Source organism: Xenopus laevis, chromosome 1L (genome assembly GCF_017654675.1).
Source record: "Xenopus laevis strain J_2021 chromosome 1L, Xenopus_laevis_v10.1, whole genome shotgun sequence".
Lineage (NCBI taxonomy): Eukaryota > Metazoa > Chordata > Amphibia > Anura > Pipidae > Xenopus > Xenopus laevis.
The window spans coordinates 169,705,686-169,723,953 of record NC_054371.1 but is presented as its reverse complement, the minus strand read 5'-3'; the positions used below and the strand labels follow the sequence as shown (position 1 = coordinate 169,723,953).

The following is an 18,268-nucleotide window of genomic DNA, read 5'->3' as shown; positions in this document are numbered from 1 at the left end:
ATATACTGTTTCCATACTTCATATTACAATTTCAATGAAATATTTCTGGAACTGTAGGAAATGAGTGATGGAACATGAAGCTATGCTCTAATGGGTGTAATACACTGTCACTTGTACGACATCCCAAGAAAGTAATTATTTCATTCTCAGCCTGCTCATTCAGTCAACTGCCAACTTCATGTTCCAGAAAGATAGTGAAAGGCTGATAGAACTTGACTCTCTAACACTGTCATTCTTAGGCGGAAATGTTTTTTTTCCCCAATAGATTATGCAAAGGGAACTTAAGAATGGCAAGCATCAGAAGAACGGTGATTATTTATTCTGGGAAAATTAAGGGTAACTAGCACATTGATCTATATGAAAACCATTGCTACAGTGTTTGAAGGTCTTATGTCTAAAAACACAATTTAATGGTTGCAATAGGGATATGAAGCCCATGTTGAAGTGAAAATTCATCTTGAGTGCTTGTTTCTTTGAACAGTTAAATGTTTATTAGCCATATAGTGGTGCCACTTCAGCTCCAGCCTGTAGCCATAGAACCAATGGCAACCAGAGATACACTACTAATAACCAAAACTAATTACACATTTACCTAAAATTCCCATAAGAGAAAATACAAATGCAAAGGACACATTTGTTCAGGCTGTGCACAATGCTTTGGGACTATGCCATTCTTTGGGTATAAAAGAGGTACATTTGAGATAAGTGTAAAGCAACATATTCCCTTAAATCAGGAACAAGTCCCCTTCCCTTTGGTGATGAGTCTAAGAGGGTTATTTACTAAACTCCGAATGCAAAAATCATGAAAAAATCACAAATTTTTCGGAATTTATTAAACCTTGAGAATGGAAAAGACCTAATCAGAAAATCTGGCATCTCAGACTTGTCGAGGTTGCATATAAATCAATGGGAGAAGTCCCAATGATTTTTTGATGTGCGCTTGGTTTCGTGCAATACTCCAAAGTTTTCGTTGTTTCTGGGCAAAAAACAGAAGCGTTTTTCTTGTGAAAATTATTTTTGTGTGAAAAATTCCAAATAAAACTGTGATTTTTTCCTGCAAAGCAAATGTTATAATAAATAAGCGTAAAAAAACCCCCGAGCGGATTTGACCGGAGTTTGCAGAAGAAAATGTTGAGATAAGATCGGACTTTGCTAAATTTCCTCCTGAGTAAAGCAGGCGTAAGAGGGTGAGGGGAATAAGCATATCTTGCCACTAGATGGCAGTACAGATATAGGTTATAAATATGTTATTAGCAGTTATAGCATTCAGCCACTAGGGCACTAGAACAGTTTTAGAAATTTCTAGGAGGGTGGAATTTAAGACCCTACAAAAGGTGTGCCTTATGGGAGGAACATCTTCCAGAGAAGCCCAATGATAGAAGAACAAAAGTTTACCCTAGCAACCATGCACTGATTTGAATAAGAGACTGGAATATGAGAGGGCCTGGATAGAAAGATGAGTAATAAAAATTAGCATTAACAATACATCTGTAGCCTTACAGAGCATTTGTGACCCCCATTTGAAAGCGGCAGAAGAAGGCGGCAAATAATTAAAAAACTATAAAAAAGAAAAAATGAAGGCCAATTGGAAAGTTGCTAAGAATTAGCCATTCTATAGAATACTAAAAGTTAACTTTAAGATGAACCACTCCTTTAAGCTAAAAAACAAATGCTGCTATAGCTACCCGTAGTTTTATCCTGCAGGTTTTGGAATGCTTTTTTTGTTTGACATGAAAATACCTTTCAAACAGAAAGGGTCAGAAATGGGCCATAAATGAAGTTCCTAATGAAGATAAACTAGTGATACTTCACCTCTAGGCAAACAGATGGAAGGACATATGGAGAAATCTTCAGGGCTGCTATCAGCTACCTAATGCTACTCTCAATTAACTTTCACACCTTGGACTAAAATTGATGTTACACAAGTATTTCTATCAGTTGAAAGGAGAAACTAAGCAAGTTTCAAGGGTAGTTTGTTCTGGAACAACATCATTTTTTGTTAGGTTAAGGTTACATTGTTGTTCTAGCAGCTGGATAATTTCAAGCTTCAGAAATATGAAAAAAGTATCTTATTTTTCGCCGCCGCCGAATAAATTCACAAGATTGCAGCACAAAATCACCGGCGAATATTCGCCGGCGTCCAAATATATTTGACGTCGGTGACAATTCCGACACCGGCGACAATTCTAGGTGCCCATTGACTTTAAGGGGTACATTTACTTAGCTCGAGTGAAGGAAAAGAATAAAAAAAAACTTTGAATTTCTAATGTTTTTTTTGGCTACTTCGACCATCGAATGGGCTACTTCGACCTTCGACCACGACTTCGACTTCGAATTGAACGATTCAAACTAAAAATCGTTTGACTATTCGACCATTCGATAGTCGAAGAACTGTCTCTTTAAAAAAAACTTCGACCCCCTAGTTCGCCACCTAAAACCTACCGAAGTCAATGTTAGCCTATGGGGAAGGTCCCCATAGGCTTTGCTAGCTTTTTTAGGTCGAAGAAAAATCGTTCGATTGGTGGATTAAAATCCTTCGAAACGAACGATTCGAAGGATTTAATCGTTCGATCGAACGAATTGCGGTAAATCTTTCGAATTGGATATTTGAAGTCGTAGGATTTCAATTCGGCAGTTGAATATTGAGGGTTAATTAACCCTCGATATTCGACCATAAGTAAATTTGCCCCTCATTGTCAAAATCAGAATTGTCATCGGTGTCAAAATTTGCAAATTTTTCAATGTTTCATGAATTTAGCAGGAAATTTGCGAATTTTTCGGCGAAACGGGAGAAATTCACCCATCACTATAAATGAACCATTCGGTTATTGTGTGCATCTGCTGGTTGGATCAAAGTTCTTGTAGCTTTCAGCCATTATGGAACTAAATAAGGAATAAAGGTTTATAGAGGTTGGACTGTATGTGGTGACTTTTTTTGTGCCACCTCAAAGCATTTATTTTGCTCATATTGAGTTCTTCATATTTGTTCCATCCCATTATTGTTACCACAAAGACATTTGGAATTTTGAACTTTAAATGGTGGTCTTAATGATAATTTCTTGCTGTTTAGAGATTTTTTTAGCCTATGAACATCAAATTTCTTCAAATGTATACTCTTTTTTTTTGCCAATATGTTCTAAGGTAGAAGTAAATTAAAAACCATGGCAGGTGTAACAACAGCCAGCCAGGCTGAGTAAAAAATATGTTACTCTGTTAACACAGCTTCACAGCCCATGCGGATTGTGCCTCGTATACTATGCAAACTAAAATGTCAGAGTGACCTTAATTGAATATTTATTGTGTAACATAGGCTGCAGATGCTGATATTGCTGGTTCTTACCAGCCAGTATTGAATTCCACATGAGCATCAAAAAAGCCAACGATTGGTGCACTGGCTGCCTTCCATCCTTGAATCCGAGCTCTAATGAGTCCTTCCCGTCTCGTGTTACGCACTATTTTCACCAGCCCTGGGTATCTCTTATTCACATATTGATCCAAGTTAAATTTCAGCTCCACTATTTAAATGAGAGAGAAGAAATCACAGTTTAAGAACCTTCACAACAAATGATAAACATGTTTTTCTCAAAGCACAATTTTCCACAAGCCTCAATTTGCAGTGTAATGCTCATACAAAGGCAAATGGGTTTTAAAACATACAAATATTGAACAGATTTTGTAAATACCACAGTAACTCCCTCCGTGCTTAGCAGTGTCTTTGTAGCAAATGCAACCAGCAAAGCAAAATAGATGGCTGCTTATCAATACAAATAATCAGTTACAGGGCCTATTTCAGAGTAATTGTAGCATCTAAATTACTTTAAGCATTGCTGTCACAAGAAATAAGCAGAATTTTCTGGCCAACTGGAATAGGCTGCTGATTATTAAGGATATCTTGGACAAGAATCTGTGTAGCGGCTCTGCAAAAGAATCCATAGCAAATCAGGATAAAAGTTTAATATTTTTTTCCATTAGAGAAGAAAGGATTGCTTACTCAGAAAAACACTGATGTTATCTCTTGTGTACTCAAAAAATATTTATATATTATTTATATATTATGTTATATATTATATAGAGGCTTTCGGTGTTAAAGAGATAATGTGGAAACCGCAATAAAGGGGTTGTTCACCTTAGAATTAACTTTTATTATGATAAAGAGAGTGATATTCTGAGACAATTGCAATTGGTCTTCATTTTTTATTTGTGTGTTTTTTTATATAATTTTGCTCTTTGTTCATTTGCTCTTCAGCTTGGAATTTCAGCAGCATCTCAGCATCTGTTTACTAGGGTCTAAATTACCCTAGCAACCAGGTAGTGGTTTGAATGAGAAACTGGAATACAAACAGGGGGAGGACTTGGATGTAGAGAAATAGTAAGAATCCTCTGAATATCTTGTACATTCTAGCCAATTATACCTCTTTACATACTCATGTTGCCGTATCACTGGCAGATGAAACATGGGCAGTATTGCCCCTCCCAGACCTGGAGGTAGGACCTATAACATAGCCAATCAAAATTAATCATGACCTATAAGATCACATGACTTCCTCCTCACCACTGTTATTTTTTGTCCTACTGGACAGAGAGGTATGATCTCCCTCCTCACTCTTTTTTTGGTGATTTTTTTTTGTTTTTTGTTTTGTATTTTTTGTTTATTTTTTTTACCTCTGTGTAGACACAGAGGAATGATTCCCAGGTAATAGAGAAGAAATTACCTGATGCCCCAAAATTCATAATCTGTAAATTATCGCTTATTGGGAAGGCATACCAATGGTCCTAGCCCTGTGCTAAAATAGCCCCCCTGCTATATGTCCAGCTAGGCACAAGATTCAATCTAGTGCTTTTTGGGAAGAAATACAGGTGTGGGCTTCCCAAATTGTTACCTGTGAGCTTTTCTTGGCCTCCCCCTTTTCTTCTGAGTTTAGGATATCCCAGAGTTGTTGCTAATCTGGTTAAGTCTTCATTAGCTGTTTATCATCATTGAGTTGGTGGATCTTTGGCTGGTCTCTGGTGTGGAGTTCACTCCGGTCAGGTGCGAGCTGCTTCCATTAAGCTACAGGACTAGGCTAGTGTGGTCCAAGTCTTTTTAGGTCCGCCAGCTAGTGCTGAGGATAGTGTATTGCTCCAGCACTAGTGATAGATGCATCCAAGTTGTGGTTAGTTTTTGATCTGGATATACTGGTTTCCAGGTAGTTTCTAGGGTTTTTGTAGCTCTTGTTGTCAGTTGCTTACCATGTCCAAGGACATGTTGTTCATGCTCTTCTGCCTTTCGTCTACCTTTTCAGGGGCTATACATTTTATCAGCTCCCCTGTTTGATGTGATGCTGGCCTTATTACTGAGGGCCTCCTTAGCATCTGTTTGGTTATTGCCTTTATGCTGGTTTTCCCACCCCTTGTTGTTTTTGGGGCATGAATTGGTAGATCCTGTGTGTACTGACTTGGAGGGACGCAGAAGAAAATGAGAATTTCTCTTTCCCACTTGATGTCTAGTCACGACATAGTACAGGGATTCCCATCCCAAGTTGTTTATTTTGGTTGCTGTACTGCTATGGCAAATGTATAACAGTGGTGAGAAGGAAGTCAAGTGGTCTTATAGGTCATGATTAGTTTTGATTGGCTATGTTATAGGTCCGCGAGGGGCAATACTGCCCGTGTGTACTGACATGTCGGGACTAGAAGAAAGAGAATTTACGTCAAGTAGGTAAGTAATATTCTAATTTTCCTGTTTCTTTTCCATTTTCCTATGTATGTATATTTTTATTCATAAACATACAGCGCTGTACAGTAGAACAATATATTAATAGAACAAACAGGTCAAAAGATGAATATAGAATGTAGTTACATTGAAGTGTTAAGTATTAAAGAGACAGGAGGAAGGAGGTCCCTGCTTATCAACTTGTTTTGTTTTTGTTTACGTACCATTGTCACTATTATCATCCACCAGTATGATCTCTTTCAGGAGATAGGATGGAGTGTGGTTGACTACACTGTGCACGGACCGCAGGATAACAGATAGAGCTTCATTCACAAATATAAAGACTACTGCGATCTGAGGCAAGTCATCCGGGTAAGTCATCTGCTTGCATCTGCAGAGGATACATTAGAAAATAAACATTTCATTAGAAGCTGTCAGCTGAGGCCATTTCACACAATCTTACCAAAAGTTAATCACTGTATAGCTCAAAATATATTACTTTATTATTGCATTTGGAAAAGCAACAAACTGGATTATACTGTATATTCAGTTTGAATCTATTTGCATCCCCAACCCCCACACTGGATTTTGCAGTTTGCTGATACAGTAGGCTAACTTAATAGTCTTGGTTTACTACTTGTCTAATAGCCTGTAGCAACCAATCATTTGCAGTATTTACTGCTTGTCTGTTTTAAACACACATCTGGTTGCTCACCTCTGAGCTAACATTTAGGGGCAGATTCATTAAGGGTCGAATTTCGAAGTTAAAAATACTTCGAAATTCGACCCTCGAATTGAAATCCTTCGACTTCGAATATCGAAGTCGAAGGATTTAGCGCTAAACGTTCGTTCGATCGATCGAAGGATTTTTCGTTCGATCGAACGATTAAATCCTTCGAATCGAACGATTCGAAGGATTTTAATCCAACGATCGAAGGAAAATCCTTCGATCAAAAAATCACAGGCAAGCCTATGGGGACCTTCCCCATAGGCTAACATTGACTTCGGTAGGTTTTACCTGCCGAAGTAAAGGGTCGAAGTTTTTTTTAAAGGGGAAGTACTTCGACTATCGAATGGTCGAATAGTCGAACGATTTTTCGTTTGATTCGTTCGATTTCGTTCGAATTCGAACGAATTTAACCAATTCGATGGTCGAAGTACCAAAAAAATACTTCGAAATTCGAATTTTTTTCATTCGAATCCTTCACTCGAGCTTCATGAATCGGCCCCTTAGTGTGATGTAAAAAGTCATATTCTGAGACAATTTGCAATTGGTTTTCATTTTTTATTATTTGTGGTTTTTGAGTTATTGAGCGCTTCAATCAGCAGCTTTCCAGTTTGCAATTTTAGCAATCTACTTGCACTGATTTGAAAAAGAGACTGGAATATGAATGGGAGAGGGCCTGAATAGAAAGATTAGTAAGAAATGTATCAATAACAATAATTGTGTAGCCTTACAGAGCCTTTGTTTTTTAGATGGGGTCAGTGACCCCTTTTTGAAAGCTTGAAAGAGGAAAAAGGCAAATAATTAAAAAACTATAAAAAATAAATAACAAAGACCAATTGAAAAGTTGTTTCAAATTAGCCATTTTATAACATACTAAATGTTAACTTAAAGGTGAGCCACCCCCTTTTTTTTTTACATTACCTCCATAGTGTAAGATATGAAGTAATTGTACCACTCCAAGTACAGAACGACGTTTCGGGGGGTTTACACCTCCCTTCGTCAGGTTGGTGCAAATCCCCCAAATTGTTGTTCTGTACTTGGAGTGGTAAAACTGGCTAAAATAAAGGATTATTTGCTGAATGTGGACATGGCCATGTGTCTAAGGAATAAAACCACCATATGCAACAACACTTGAAGAGTGTAAGTAGTGCTCCCCATATCTCTTATTTACTAATTTTATTGCTATCATAGTCACCCTCTCTATTAGTCCTTTTACCTTTTCCCAGAACCCAGCTCCAGAGTATATGTAGAAGTGAACCCTCCTATTCTTCACACCTCCAACATAAAGAGGTTGACGTGTGTGGAAACAGTTTATATAACAGTTGGGGTGTGTGATACCATCCCATTATGACTTTGTATATGTTCTCTTTGGTGTTGACACAAATTGATGTTTTGTTAGCGTTCTCCCATATCCTCTCCCAGGTAGATATTAATATATTTTTACCTAAAGCTTCCTCCCAATATACCATGTACTTGTAGGGGATTAAAGTAAGGTCTGTTTCACTAAACATCTGCTTTTTATTTTTGATGGTCTCTTTTCTAGATAAAGCTAGCTTCATCTGTATCTTCTTTTCTAAATTCACAGTTAGCTAATAGATTTCTGTTTGGAATTACAAGAGTGGCAAATGAATGAGCTGTAATAAGTTGTGGTACAATGAAGGAGTCGGTTTCTGCATTATTTCAGAATCCTGAATGGAACAAAAGAAGAACTGTTACTTATAGTTTTTTCTCCACCTGAATCCTAGATCTCTAGAGAGATAAAGAAAATATGACCCTTTAAACTATCAGCTGTTCAAAATCTCACTGAATAGCAGATGGTCTTTCATTTCCTTTGTGTTTCCTTTGAGCCTTGGCTGGGGAAATGTATACTGTGCTGAGCAGTATATATATTTATGCTGTGTCTTTCAGGGATATGGGCTTGTAATGGCTCTTTCTATGTACACATATTTGTCCAGTAATTCTTATGGATAGATAAACACAGCGGCTGAAGGTTAATCAGAGCAAAAATACAGAGACTAATGTGCACTCAGCAATAGTTTATTAAATCTTGATACCATAATGAATATTGCAGGTTGGGCCTTCCAGACTGTGTGTGTTGTAAACCAATGTTTGGGCTTTTAGAGATTAGAGATGTTAATGTGTCATCTATAGTAGGAAAAATATGAGATATACAAAGTCCTTGGTATAAAAAATTTAACCAAATGATGATGTTGTACAGTAAAGCCATTGGCCATTTCTGGAGACCTACACACATCTGTGAAAATAAAGTGGTCACTACTTGGAAAGTCTGCCAATTGCACCCTACACAGAGATAAGATTTCATGAGCACACCCTGGTCTTGCTTTTCCCTATGGAAAGCCCCCAGACTTATGGCCACAATAAAAATTCCAAGGATAATGACAAAAAGGGGGTCCAGCACACACCATGAACTGCTGTGTTAGCTTTTGTTGAGTTATGCCAGAAGAAAACACAGTTTTGGAGGATAAACACCTTCCTTCTTCATGTTTAATTGTGAGATAAAGTGTGAAATTTTAAGGGTGTCAAAGAACAGGACACACCTCTCCTTATTGGTAAGGATACTGTCATGACTTTTATGGTATTGTTTTATTACTAAATAACGAACAAATGTATTTTTTTAGTTGTCAGCCATCTCAGATCAGTGTGCCTGGTCATGTGCCTTAAGAAAGAGTCTGCACTGTGACATTGGGAAGAAGTTGTACCAGCTGATGTCAGGGTGAGCAGATGTTGTGGAGGTACTGGTATTTGCACCTCAATAAAGGACCCAAAGGTGAACCTTGGTTTATTATACATGCACTAAATGATTTTCATGCATTTAAATTCCCTGAGTATTGTTCTGTCTTTATTCCATATCCAGGTTCTTAATGTGCCCCAAGGCAATTATACTGAAGATATTGTGCTGTTCCATGTTAATTACTTACATGTATAGATCTCTGTTAGATGGCACAGCACTTCAATTAACTACCAGTCACATAACAATAATAACATATTACAGAAAAATTTCGAGCACCAAGTCCAGATTACCTCCCTACTTCAAGGCAGTCATTAAAGCAAGGCCCAAGGGAATATGGTTTGGAGTTTTTGAAGAAACTTCAGCACTTTCAGTAAATTCAGCATCAAGTTCAAATGTTTTACTGATTTATTCACTTTTTTCACGTTTAGAGTTGTGTTGTACATTGTTTTGTGTTGTTTGCATCAGCAGACATTTTTCTTTAGTTAAGTGTAACAAGGGTAGAAGTCAATGGGGGCCTAGTTGGTCAGATCTGAAGATGACCTGCATTCACTAAGCTGTATTTTTGCATTTTCACCCCTGATAGAACCACAGTCTGACCTGATTTTTGCCATAATTGGCACCACCATGTGCTATTCTCACAAATAACCAGTTAATGACCCACTATAACTGGAAATGACAACACTCTAGGAGGCAAATAAGTCTGCAAGAGAAAATGATTTTGCTTTTCCTTTCCTTTTTTTCTTATAATGGGACCATCACTACAACTAACATCCCAAGCAGGGTTTTTTAACAAACCTCATGCAAGCTTAAAAAAATCATGTATTTTTCACCCAAAACCCAAGTATTTTGTTGGTATCTGACCCAAGGCAGTAGTGGGTGAAAATAAATGGAGATGATAGATGGTAGATGATAGATGGTAGATGATAGATGGTAGATGATAGATAGATAGATAGATAGATAGATAGATAGATAGATAGATAGATAGATAGATAGATAGATAGATAGATACAAATAGACAGACAGAAAGATAGATAGATACAAATAGACAGATAGATAGATATCTTGATATTTTATATCTCTTTATAGATCTCTTTATACACATACTGTATCTATATAGAAGACTATCCTCTAACATTTTTCTTGTAGAGTTTATATTAAGAATTGAATGCATACTGATGTACAGTCTGTGACTCATACCACTTCCCCTTTCTTGGTCACCATCCTCCACATTTAATTTCTCCCTCATTTAGCTTACACTTAAAATATATTTCTTCTCCTCCAGTATATCTAAAGAGGTCTCAGTGAATAGAATTGTACTTTGGCTTTGGCATTTTTCTATTGTGTTCATCGGCAATGAAACCATTTTACTTGCACAGCATAAATACAAGGTTACTGCAAGTATCACTTTCAGCTTCGTTTGAAAATTCAATACAGAAAAAAGGCATTATTAAGTCAACAGTCAAGGAGAAATCCAGCTTTAGAATCAAGTGTTGCACTGTGTGTCCATCTTTGAGAAATATAGGCATTATCGTTTCTCTGTTGTGTCAAGACACTAGTTATTTCCATTACCGTAATAGGATCACTTTATTTATTTAAACCTAAATGGATATATTCACAAGAAAGCTTAGACTGCCAGGGAAATAGGACAATATTCACCACAGGCTGAAACACAATGAGAGTCAGTATTCAAACAATGAAATTGCTGAAAGCTGCAGAAGTGGCTCGAAAGCAAAGATGTTAATCATAGTTATACCGGGATAGGTTTGGGGTACTTATTTTAACAACTAGTTGTTGAAGCTTTGGGTTTCATGGTTGCTAAGGAAACTGGTTACATACCAAGTTGATGCCACAGTACTGGTCAAGAATATGCTACCACATTTAGAGATATATGTATAGTCATTTCCATTAACTATTAATAATACAAACAAGGAGGACAAATATTGCAATAAATATAAATATACACAGTTACTAAGACAAAACGCTTTGTGCAGAGACACAGTAGGAAATCCCTGTTCTTTAGAGCTTATAAGGTTCTGCCGAAAATTTTTAGTGAGTTATTTAAAATTGATGCAATGAGAAGGGAGAGAAAACTTTTCCTATTTGTTGTATTTTGTGGTCCAAAATGTTTTCCATGGATTTTGGATTTCATGTTAGCCTCAAGGACAAGGCATTGCTGTTACAGGTATCCAGAAACTCATTATCCAGAAATTTCCAAATTATAGAAATGCCATCTACCATAGACTCTATTTTAATTAAATAATTTTAAATAATAAATTTTATTTTATTTAAAAAAATTAATTCCTTTTTCTCTGTAATAGAAACAGTACCTTGTATTTAATCCCAACTACCATATATTTAATCCTCGTTGCTGATAAAACAATACTACTGGGTTATATCAATGTTCAAATTATTTTTTAGTAGACTTAGGGGCCTATTTAACAATATTTATCGAATTTTTTATGGTCGAGTTTTTTAGAGGCAAAACTCGAATTTTTAGAGTAAAAAAACCTCAAATTTTTAGAGATTTATGATACCCCAAAGCTGTTAAAAATCAGAATCTGAAAATAATCCAGCTAAAACCTGTTATGGTCATGTAGATGTCAATGGCAGATGTCCCTTTTACAATCTGAAGATGTTTCTCAACATCGTGATCTGCTCTGTTTTTCTTACGATAATCCGAAAAAGTTGAGGTTCTTGGGCGACAATGCAAAAAAGTCATATGATTCGAGCGTTAATATACGATTCAAATTATTATTTTTTTTTTTTTTTAAAACTGAAAGTTTTATTAAGCAGTTTCATATATGCAACATCACATATGTGGGTATATATAGTATGAAAATAGGAGGAATGGGAAGGGGGGAAAAGAAAAAGAAGGGTGAAGGGAAGGGGAGTAAAGTAAAAAGTCTGTAGATATACAGTAGGAGAAAAACACAAGCAGTTTGGCTGCAGGTCCTGCATTCAGAAAAGAGAGTCCATAAGTGAAAGTGTCCATCATACATCCATGGCGAGGGTGACTTAGAAGTTGCATCATTCAATACGTTGAGTCGTGCCAATGTAGTGAGGGTTCCCCCCTAGTCGGAGTTAGACGTGCAGAGCCAATAATAATTGTGGATCATGTTCGTGGGCCAGCCAGGGTAGCCAAATCGCATCGAAAGCTTCCATGTCTTCCTTAAGCAAATGTGTAAGTTTTTCGTTTGCTGCGATGTACATTATTTTAGCTTGCAAGGTTGCTAAAGAGAGTGTAGGTTTTTTCCATTGGCTAGCAATGATGAGTCTGGCTGCCATTAAGATGTGTTGGCTCAGTTTATGTGCAGCATTGTTAAATTTTTTTGGTTTCTTCCCTAGTAGCAAAGTAGATGGGTCCTTGGGGAATGTGGAATGTAGTACCCTAGAAATGAGGTGAACCACTGAGTCCCAAACAAATTATTTATTTTTTAATAAATGAGGTAAATTCATGGATGGGAGTTAGGTCGACTTTGCTTTAATAAAAAAATCTGAGAAATTTTAGTAAATACCCCCCTTAAAGTACAGAGATCCAAATTATGGAAAGATCCCTTATCCAGAAACACCAGGTCCCGAACATTCTAGATAACAGGCCCATATTCTGTTTCAGCAGTAACCAAGCTGCTTGTGTGTATATGTGCTGGGCTTTTCACTGTCATCCTTGCTCTGTGCTCATTTGAATTCTTAGGGGGTTTCTCAGCTGTCACATATAAAAGCTGTTTACCGCTCAATATTGCAATATACATTTTTTACTCAGCCTTTATTACATGATGTGATCAGTTATTGTTATAGAAAGGAAGGTTTATTTTATTTGTTGCAGAGATGTGGTTATTAAACCACTTTTCCATCTTCCAGAATGTCAAGTTGATTGGATTGAATTGGAGACACTTCATTAGATTTCATCGATTACAATGTAACAGGAAAACAGATACATGCATGACTTTCCTGTGGTCATGCTTCAACCTTGTTCCAAAAAGCAAATGTGGAAATTGCACATAATATAACATGTCAAATAACCATTTAAATTCTATTTACCACAGTATTGCGGAAGGCTTTCTGGTGTTTTTATTCTTTTCCCCCCTTAGTCCTAGAGAAACATTCATGGTTTTTATTTTTCTTTCCTTATTGCTGCAGAAGAAAGATGTTTTTGTACACTTTTTACCTTCATGATGTTAGAAAAGTTTCAATATTGATAAAAAAAAGATATAGCATAGCTCAGTATGACCCATACTCGCTGACTTCAATGCAATCAGTTGTGCAGTTGTCTCCCTCCTGAGTGCTTTATCACAAATGTTGAGAGCTATTATTATTCCACATATAATGATTCGCTGAAATGAGAAATCCCAAGCATTTCTCACCCATGCTGACCTTCTCTTCCAGAGAACAGAAACGTTTCTGAAAGATTACTCGCCGTTACCGTGGATACCCCCGGCTTCCATAACAGTGAAGTGTCACGAGTAAAATTTCATGCGCATAAACTGCGCATTTTAAAGAGACCTGACATTTGGTGGTGACACATGAAATAAAATTGTGCGATGAAATAAAACTGTTTAAGTGGAATGTAGAAAAATTCTAAAATATCAAAGAAGATCACTTCCAAAAGAGCGTTGGTCATCCATGGGTTCTCCAAAGTTATTGGACACCAGAACAAGAAACCCACTGTACAGGGACAGTTCAATGAGACTCCTGGCTTACTTCTTTTTCTTTGCTGATTAGTAGTGATGGGAGAATAAATTTGGCAGGCACGAATTCGCAGCGAATTCCCGCGTTTCACCGCCAGCAAAAAAATTCACGAATCTCTTGCGAAAGTTCGCAGGTGAAAATTTTTTTCACGGTTTTGTCGTGAAAACGTTCAAAATGCTAGATTTTTTCCATGAAAAGGTTAGAATTGCTTGATTTTGCATGAAAACATCCGAATTTCGCGAATGTTTCATGAAAACATCCGAATTTCACTAATTGTTTCCACGATTTTTCGCCATTTCACGAATTTTGCTGGAAATTCGCAAATTTTTCAGCAAAGCAAAAGAGCGGGAGAGATTCGCCCATCACTACTGACTAGAGACATTTTTCTAGTAGCAACATTTAAGCAGAACTATATCCACTTTTATAAAGTTTTCTTACTGGGTTATAACTGCAGGCTAAATCTGCATACTACTCTCCATAAGAAAGATTCTCACACACTACATTGAACAAAATTCTAACTGATGCAGCAGTGCCATCCCCAGGACCAAATGTCATGGGGATGGCACTTTTAGCCAAATTTGGTAGATTAGAGTAGTCTGAAAATAAAGCCCCTACTCTTTATGGAGCACAGGACATCAGGTTGCTCCCAGAGTTTTATGATGCTCATTGCATCATTAGGCTGTGTTTTCAGCTGCACTGTCTAATGCGACCCCCAGGACCAGGGAAGAATTCTCAATAGGGGGGCTGTCGGTATAAGTTTAAGAAACTAAATTATACTGAGTACATTGCAAGTAATTCATTCTACCATTTAAAATGTTGTTCTTGAACCAATACATGTCCTTGATGTAACATTTCAATACTGTATATTAAGTAGGGATGCACCAAATCCACTATTTTAAGATTAGGCGGAATCCTGAATCTTTTGTGAAAGATTTGGCCAAATACCGAACCGACTCTGAACCCTAATTTGCCTATGCAAATTAGGGAATAAAGGGGGAAAGAGAAATTTTGCCTTCCTAGTTTGCGTGACGAAAAGTCACATGATTTTTTTGGTTTTGGATTCGGTTAGGGCAGGCACTTAGATTCGGCTGAATCCTGCTGAAAAATTACAAATCTTGGCCGAATCCCAAACTGAGGGGCATGTTTACTAACATTGGAGATAAATATCTGGAGAAATTTCTGGAGATGTTGCCCATGGCAACCAATCAGCAATTAGATTTAAACAGCCACAGCCAAGTTAGAAAACAAAAGCAAAGATCTGATTGGTTGCTATGGGCAACATCTCCAGAAATCTCTCCAGATATTTATCTCCAATGTTAGTAAACATGCCCCAGAATCCTGAATTTGGTGCATCCCTAATATTAAGGTTGAATAACAACAGATTAGATTAATTAATTGTATGTGCTTTATTTCTTTTCTGTATCCTTCTCTTTAATAAATCAATAAAATTCAAATAATTAAAAAAAAACAAATATTGGTATGAAGGCAGCCATCTCAAATCATTATGCTTCACAGTGGAACTGCTTTGAGATAAGCTATTGTTTCTCCTTAGTGATGGGCGAATTTGCGAATTTCACACGAAATTCGTGAAACGGCGAAAATTTTGCGAAACAGCGTTTTTTCGGAAAAAAAAATTTGACGCCGGTGAATTTTTGCCGCGAAGTATCGTGAATTTATTCGCTGGCGGCGAATCGCGCAAATTCACACCTGGCGAATAAATTTGCCCATCACTATTTCTCCTACTAAATGTAACTGAAGGGGTTGTGACTTGGATTTTTTACTGCTGAGTGTTGTTCTCATAACAACATGTCTAGCCCCTTGTCAAACTTCAAAATTAAATACAAAAAAAATCTGTCTTTTAAAAAACGGGGTTCAATGCAGGATGCTGCTGGAGGAGCGCTAGTAACTGATATATTTTGCAAAAAAAAGTTTCCCCATAACAGAATGACTTTAACAACCAAAAGGTTGCCACAGAATTGCTACATATATATGTCTTGATAAAGATGCATGATAAACACCAAAACCTGTTACCAGAAAAACTGTGAAATTTGTAGGCAGATTAATCAAAGTGTGAGATTAGAGACACCCCCCCAGAAAAAAAATTGCTTACTCTCTGTTCATTCCTATGATTAACATGAATAATCAAAGTAGAAAGTAGTTGAGAAGGCACTAGCAGATTAACTACAAAACATTTATTGACACGAAATGTTTCAGGCAAAGCAGTTTTTTGCAGTTAATCTGCTAGTGCCTGGTTCAACTACTTTCTACTTTGATGCTCCAGCCTTTTCTGGACAAAGGCAGAGCCTTAGGTGCGAATGAGGCATACTTGTAACATGAATAAATTCTAACTCTTAATAAATGTGAAGGCTTGTTATCTGACAAATAATGACAGGGGGTAAATTCCATAGGTTTCACCAGAAATAACAAAAATTTCAGATTCAGGGATAATTCAGTTGCAACCTGCTCCCATGCCACCATGCTTTTAATAAAGGACAGTCTGTGCCCTAAACTTGTTGTGCACATAATAAACACTTTACATCAGTGTTTGTGTGTGTTCCAGCTTCCTTACAAAGCGCTTTGGAGAGTGAAGGCCTTTGAATGACAGTAAAAAGTCCTTCTTCTCTAATTATATCAATTCCATTGTCAAACCGTGCTGCTTTTTCCTCTGCAATATTGCCAAGATACGCCACTTTCTTTCACAGGTAACAGCTGAAACACTAATCCATACCCTTATCCTATCCCATTTAGACTACTGCCAGACTCTCACCTCTCTCCCCTCCAATCAGTCTGCAAAAGGTGGTTCACCTTTAGGGTTACAGGGTTAATTTTTAGTATGTTATAGAAAGGCCAATTCTAAGCAAATTTTCAATTGGTTGTCAATATTTATTTTTTAATAGTTTTTAATTATTTGCCTTCTTCTTCGGACTCTTTCCAGCTTTCAAATGGGGTCACTGACCCCATCTAAAATCAAATGCTCTGTAAGGCTACAATTATATTATTATTGCTACTTATTATGGCTCATCTCTCTATTCAGGTCCTCTCCTATTCATATCTCTTGTCTCTTATTCAAATCAATACATGGTTGCTAGCATAATTTGGACCCTAGCAACTAGATTGCTAAAATTGCAAACTGGAGAGCTGCTGAATAATAAGCTAAATAAGCCACAAATAATAAAAAATGAAAACCAATTGCAAATTGACTCAGAATATCACTCTTTACATCACACTAAATGTTAACTAAAAGGTAAACTCAGCTGCTAGGATCCTCCTGCTCTCTCTCTCTCTCTCTCTCTCTCTCTCTCTCTCTCTCTCTAAGAGGGAATCTCTTCATCTGCTGTTAAAATCCCATTATGGTTGCCTGTTAAGCAAGGATAGCATACACAAATACCTGGTGGACCGGCTATTCCCATTAGAGGGCCCTGGCTGACCCAGAGTGTGTACTATTAAGAGAGAGAGAGAGAGAGAGAGAGAGAGAGAGAGAGAGAGAGAGAGAGAGAATGTCTATCTGGAGAGCTCTAGAAAAATGTAGAGAATGGTGAGCTGGGAAGGTAAATATGTACTTTGCTTTATAAAATCCCAATAAGACACAAGAGTGAGGGTCCAACTTAATTTTATTTTCCTTGAAAGTAACTGTATATGCTACATTGTTTGTGTAAAACCTGTGTTGATGTTCATAATGTGCAGTTAGTAGTCTAACTGCACATTATTAACATCAAATTTAAACTGGAATTTGGTATCCTTGTCTTCCATTGACTCTACCAATGCCAGTTTGAACAAATCCTGACATAAAACATAAATATATACGGTATGTGGGATTTCACAGGGGTTGCCAGTACTGAATGGAAAGACAATCCCTTCAGCCTTTGACATGTTCAGCTTGTGACATTAAGGATTAAAAATTGCCAGGAGAAAGGACTGAAAATGAAACATCAGGTAAGGAGAGAGAATAGAGATAGCTTCTGCCACAACTAAGATGTTTACCAATGGACTGTATATATAAAAAAAACTGAGTCCCTAAAACAACAGAGATAGCCATACTGGTGTAGAAACATGAGGAAAAGATACAGATGCATAGTAGAGATGATAATAAGAATTTTTCACTTGCATGTTTCCCCCACACCTACAGAATATTTGCCTGCATACACCTAAGGTTATTGTTCACCTTTTAGGCAATCACAACTACAAAACTTTTTGAAACTCAACTATATACTCAAAACAAAGGTAGTCTTTTATTCCCATTGTCTTTTGTTCCCCCAATGCAGACTTTCTTCTGGAAAATGTGTCTCTGGGCAAAACTAAAAAGGAGTTTGTAGATCACAAAATCACCTTGCCTTGGAGTGGCCACATGACCAAAAAGACCATGAAAGTTTTGCCTAAACAAAACTACCTCCCAGTCCCAGTGGAGAATTAG

At 37.1% G+C, this 18,268-nt stretch overlaps 1 protein-coding gene across 1 annotated transcript in view; it reads right to left on the bottom strand.

The window, feature by feature from the left end:
- galnt9.L (polypeptide N-acetylgalactosaminyltransferase 9 L homeolog) overlaps positions 1 to 18,268 on the bottom strand; it is a 139,400-nt gene that overhangs the window by 61,748 nt on the left and 59,384 nt on the right. Inside the window, exons 3-4 of the mRNA XM_018262326.2 lie at positions 5,917 to 6,083; positions 3,341 to 3,515 (exon numbers count right to left, since the gene is read on the bottom strand). Coding sequence (XP_018117815.1) covers positions 3,341 to 3,515; positions 5,917 to 6,083 — 342 coding nt within the window. The remainder of the gene's footprint in view (positions 1 to 3,340; positions 3,516 to 5,916; positions 6,084 to 18,268) is intronic.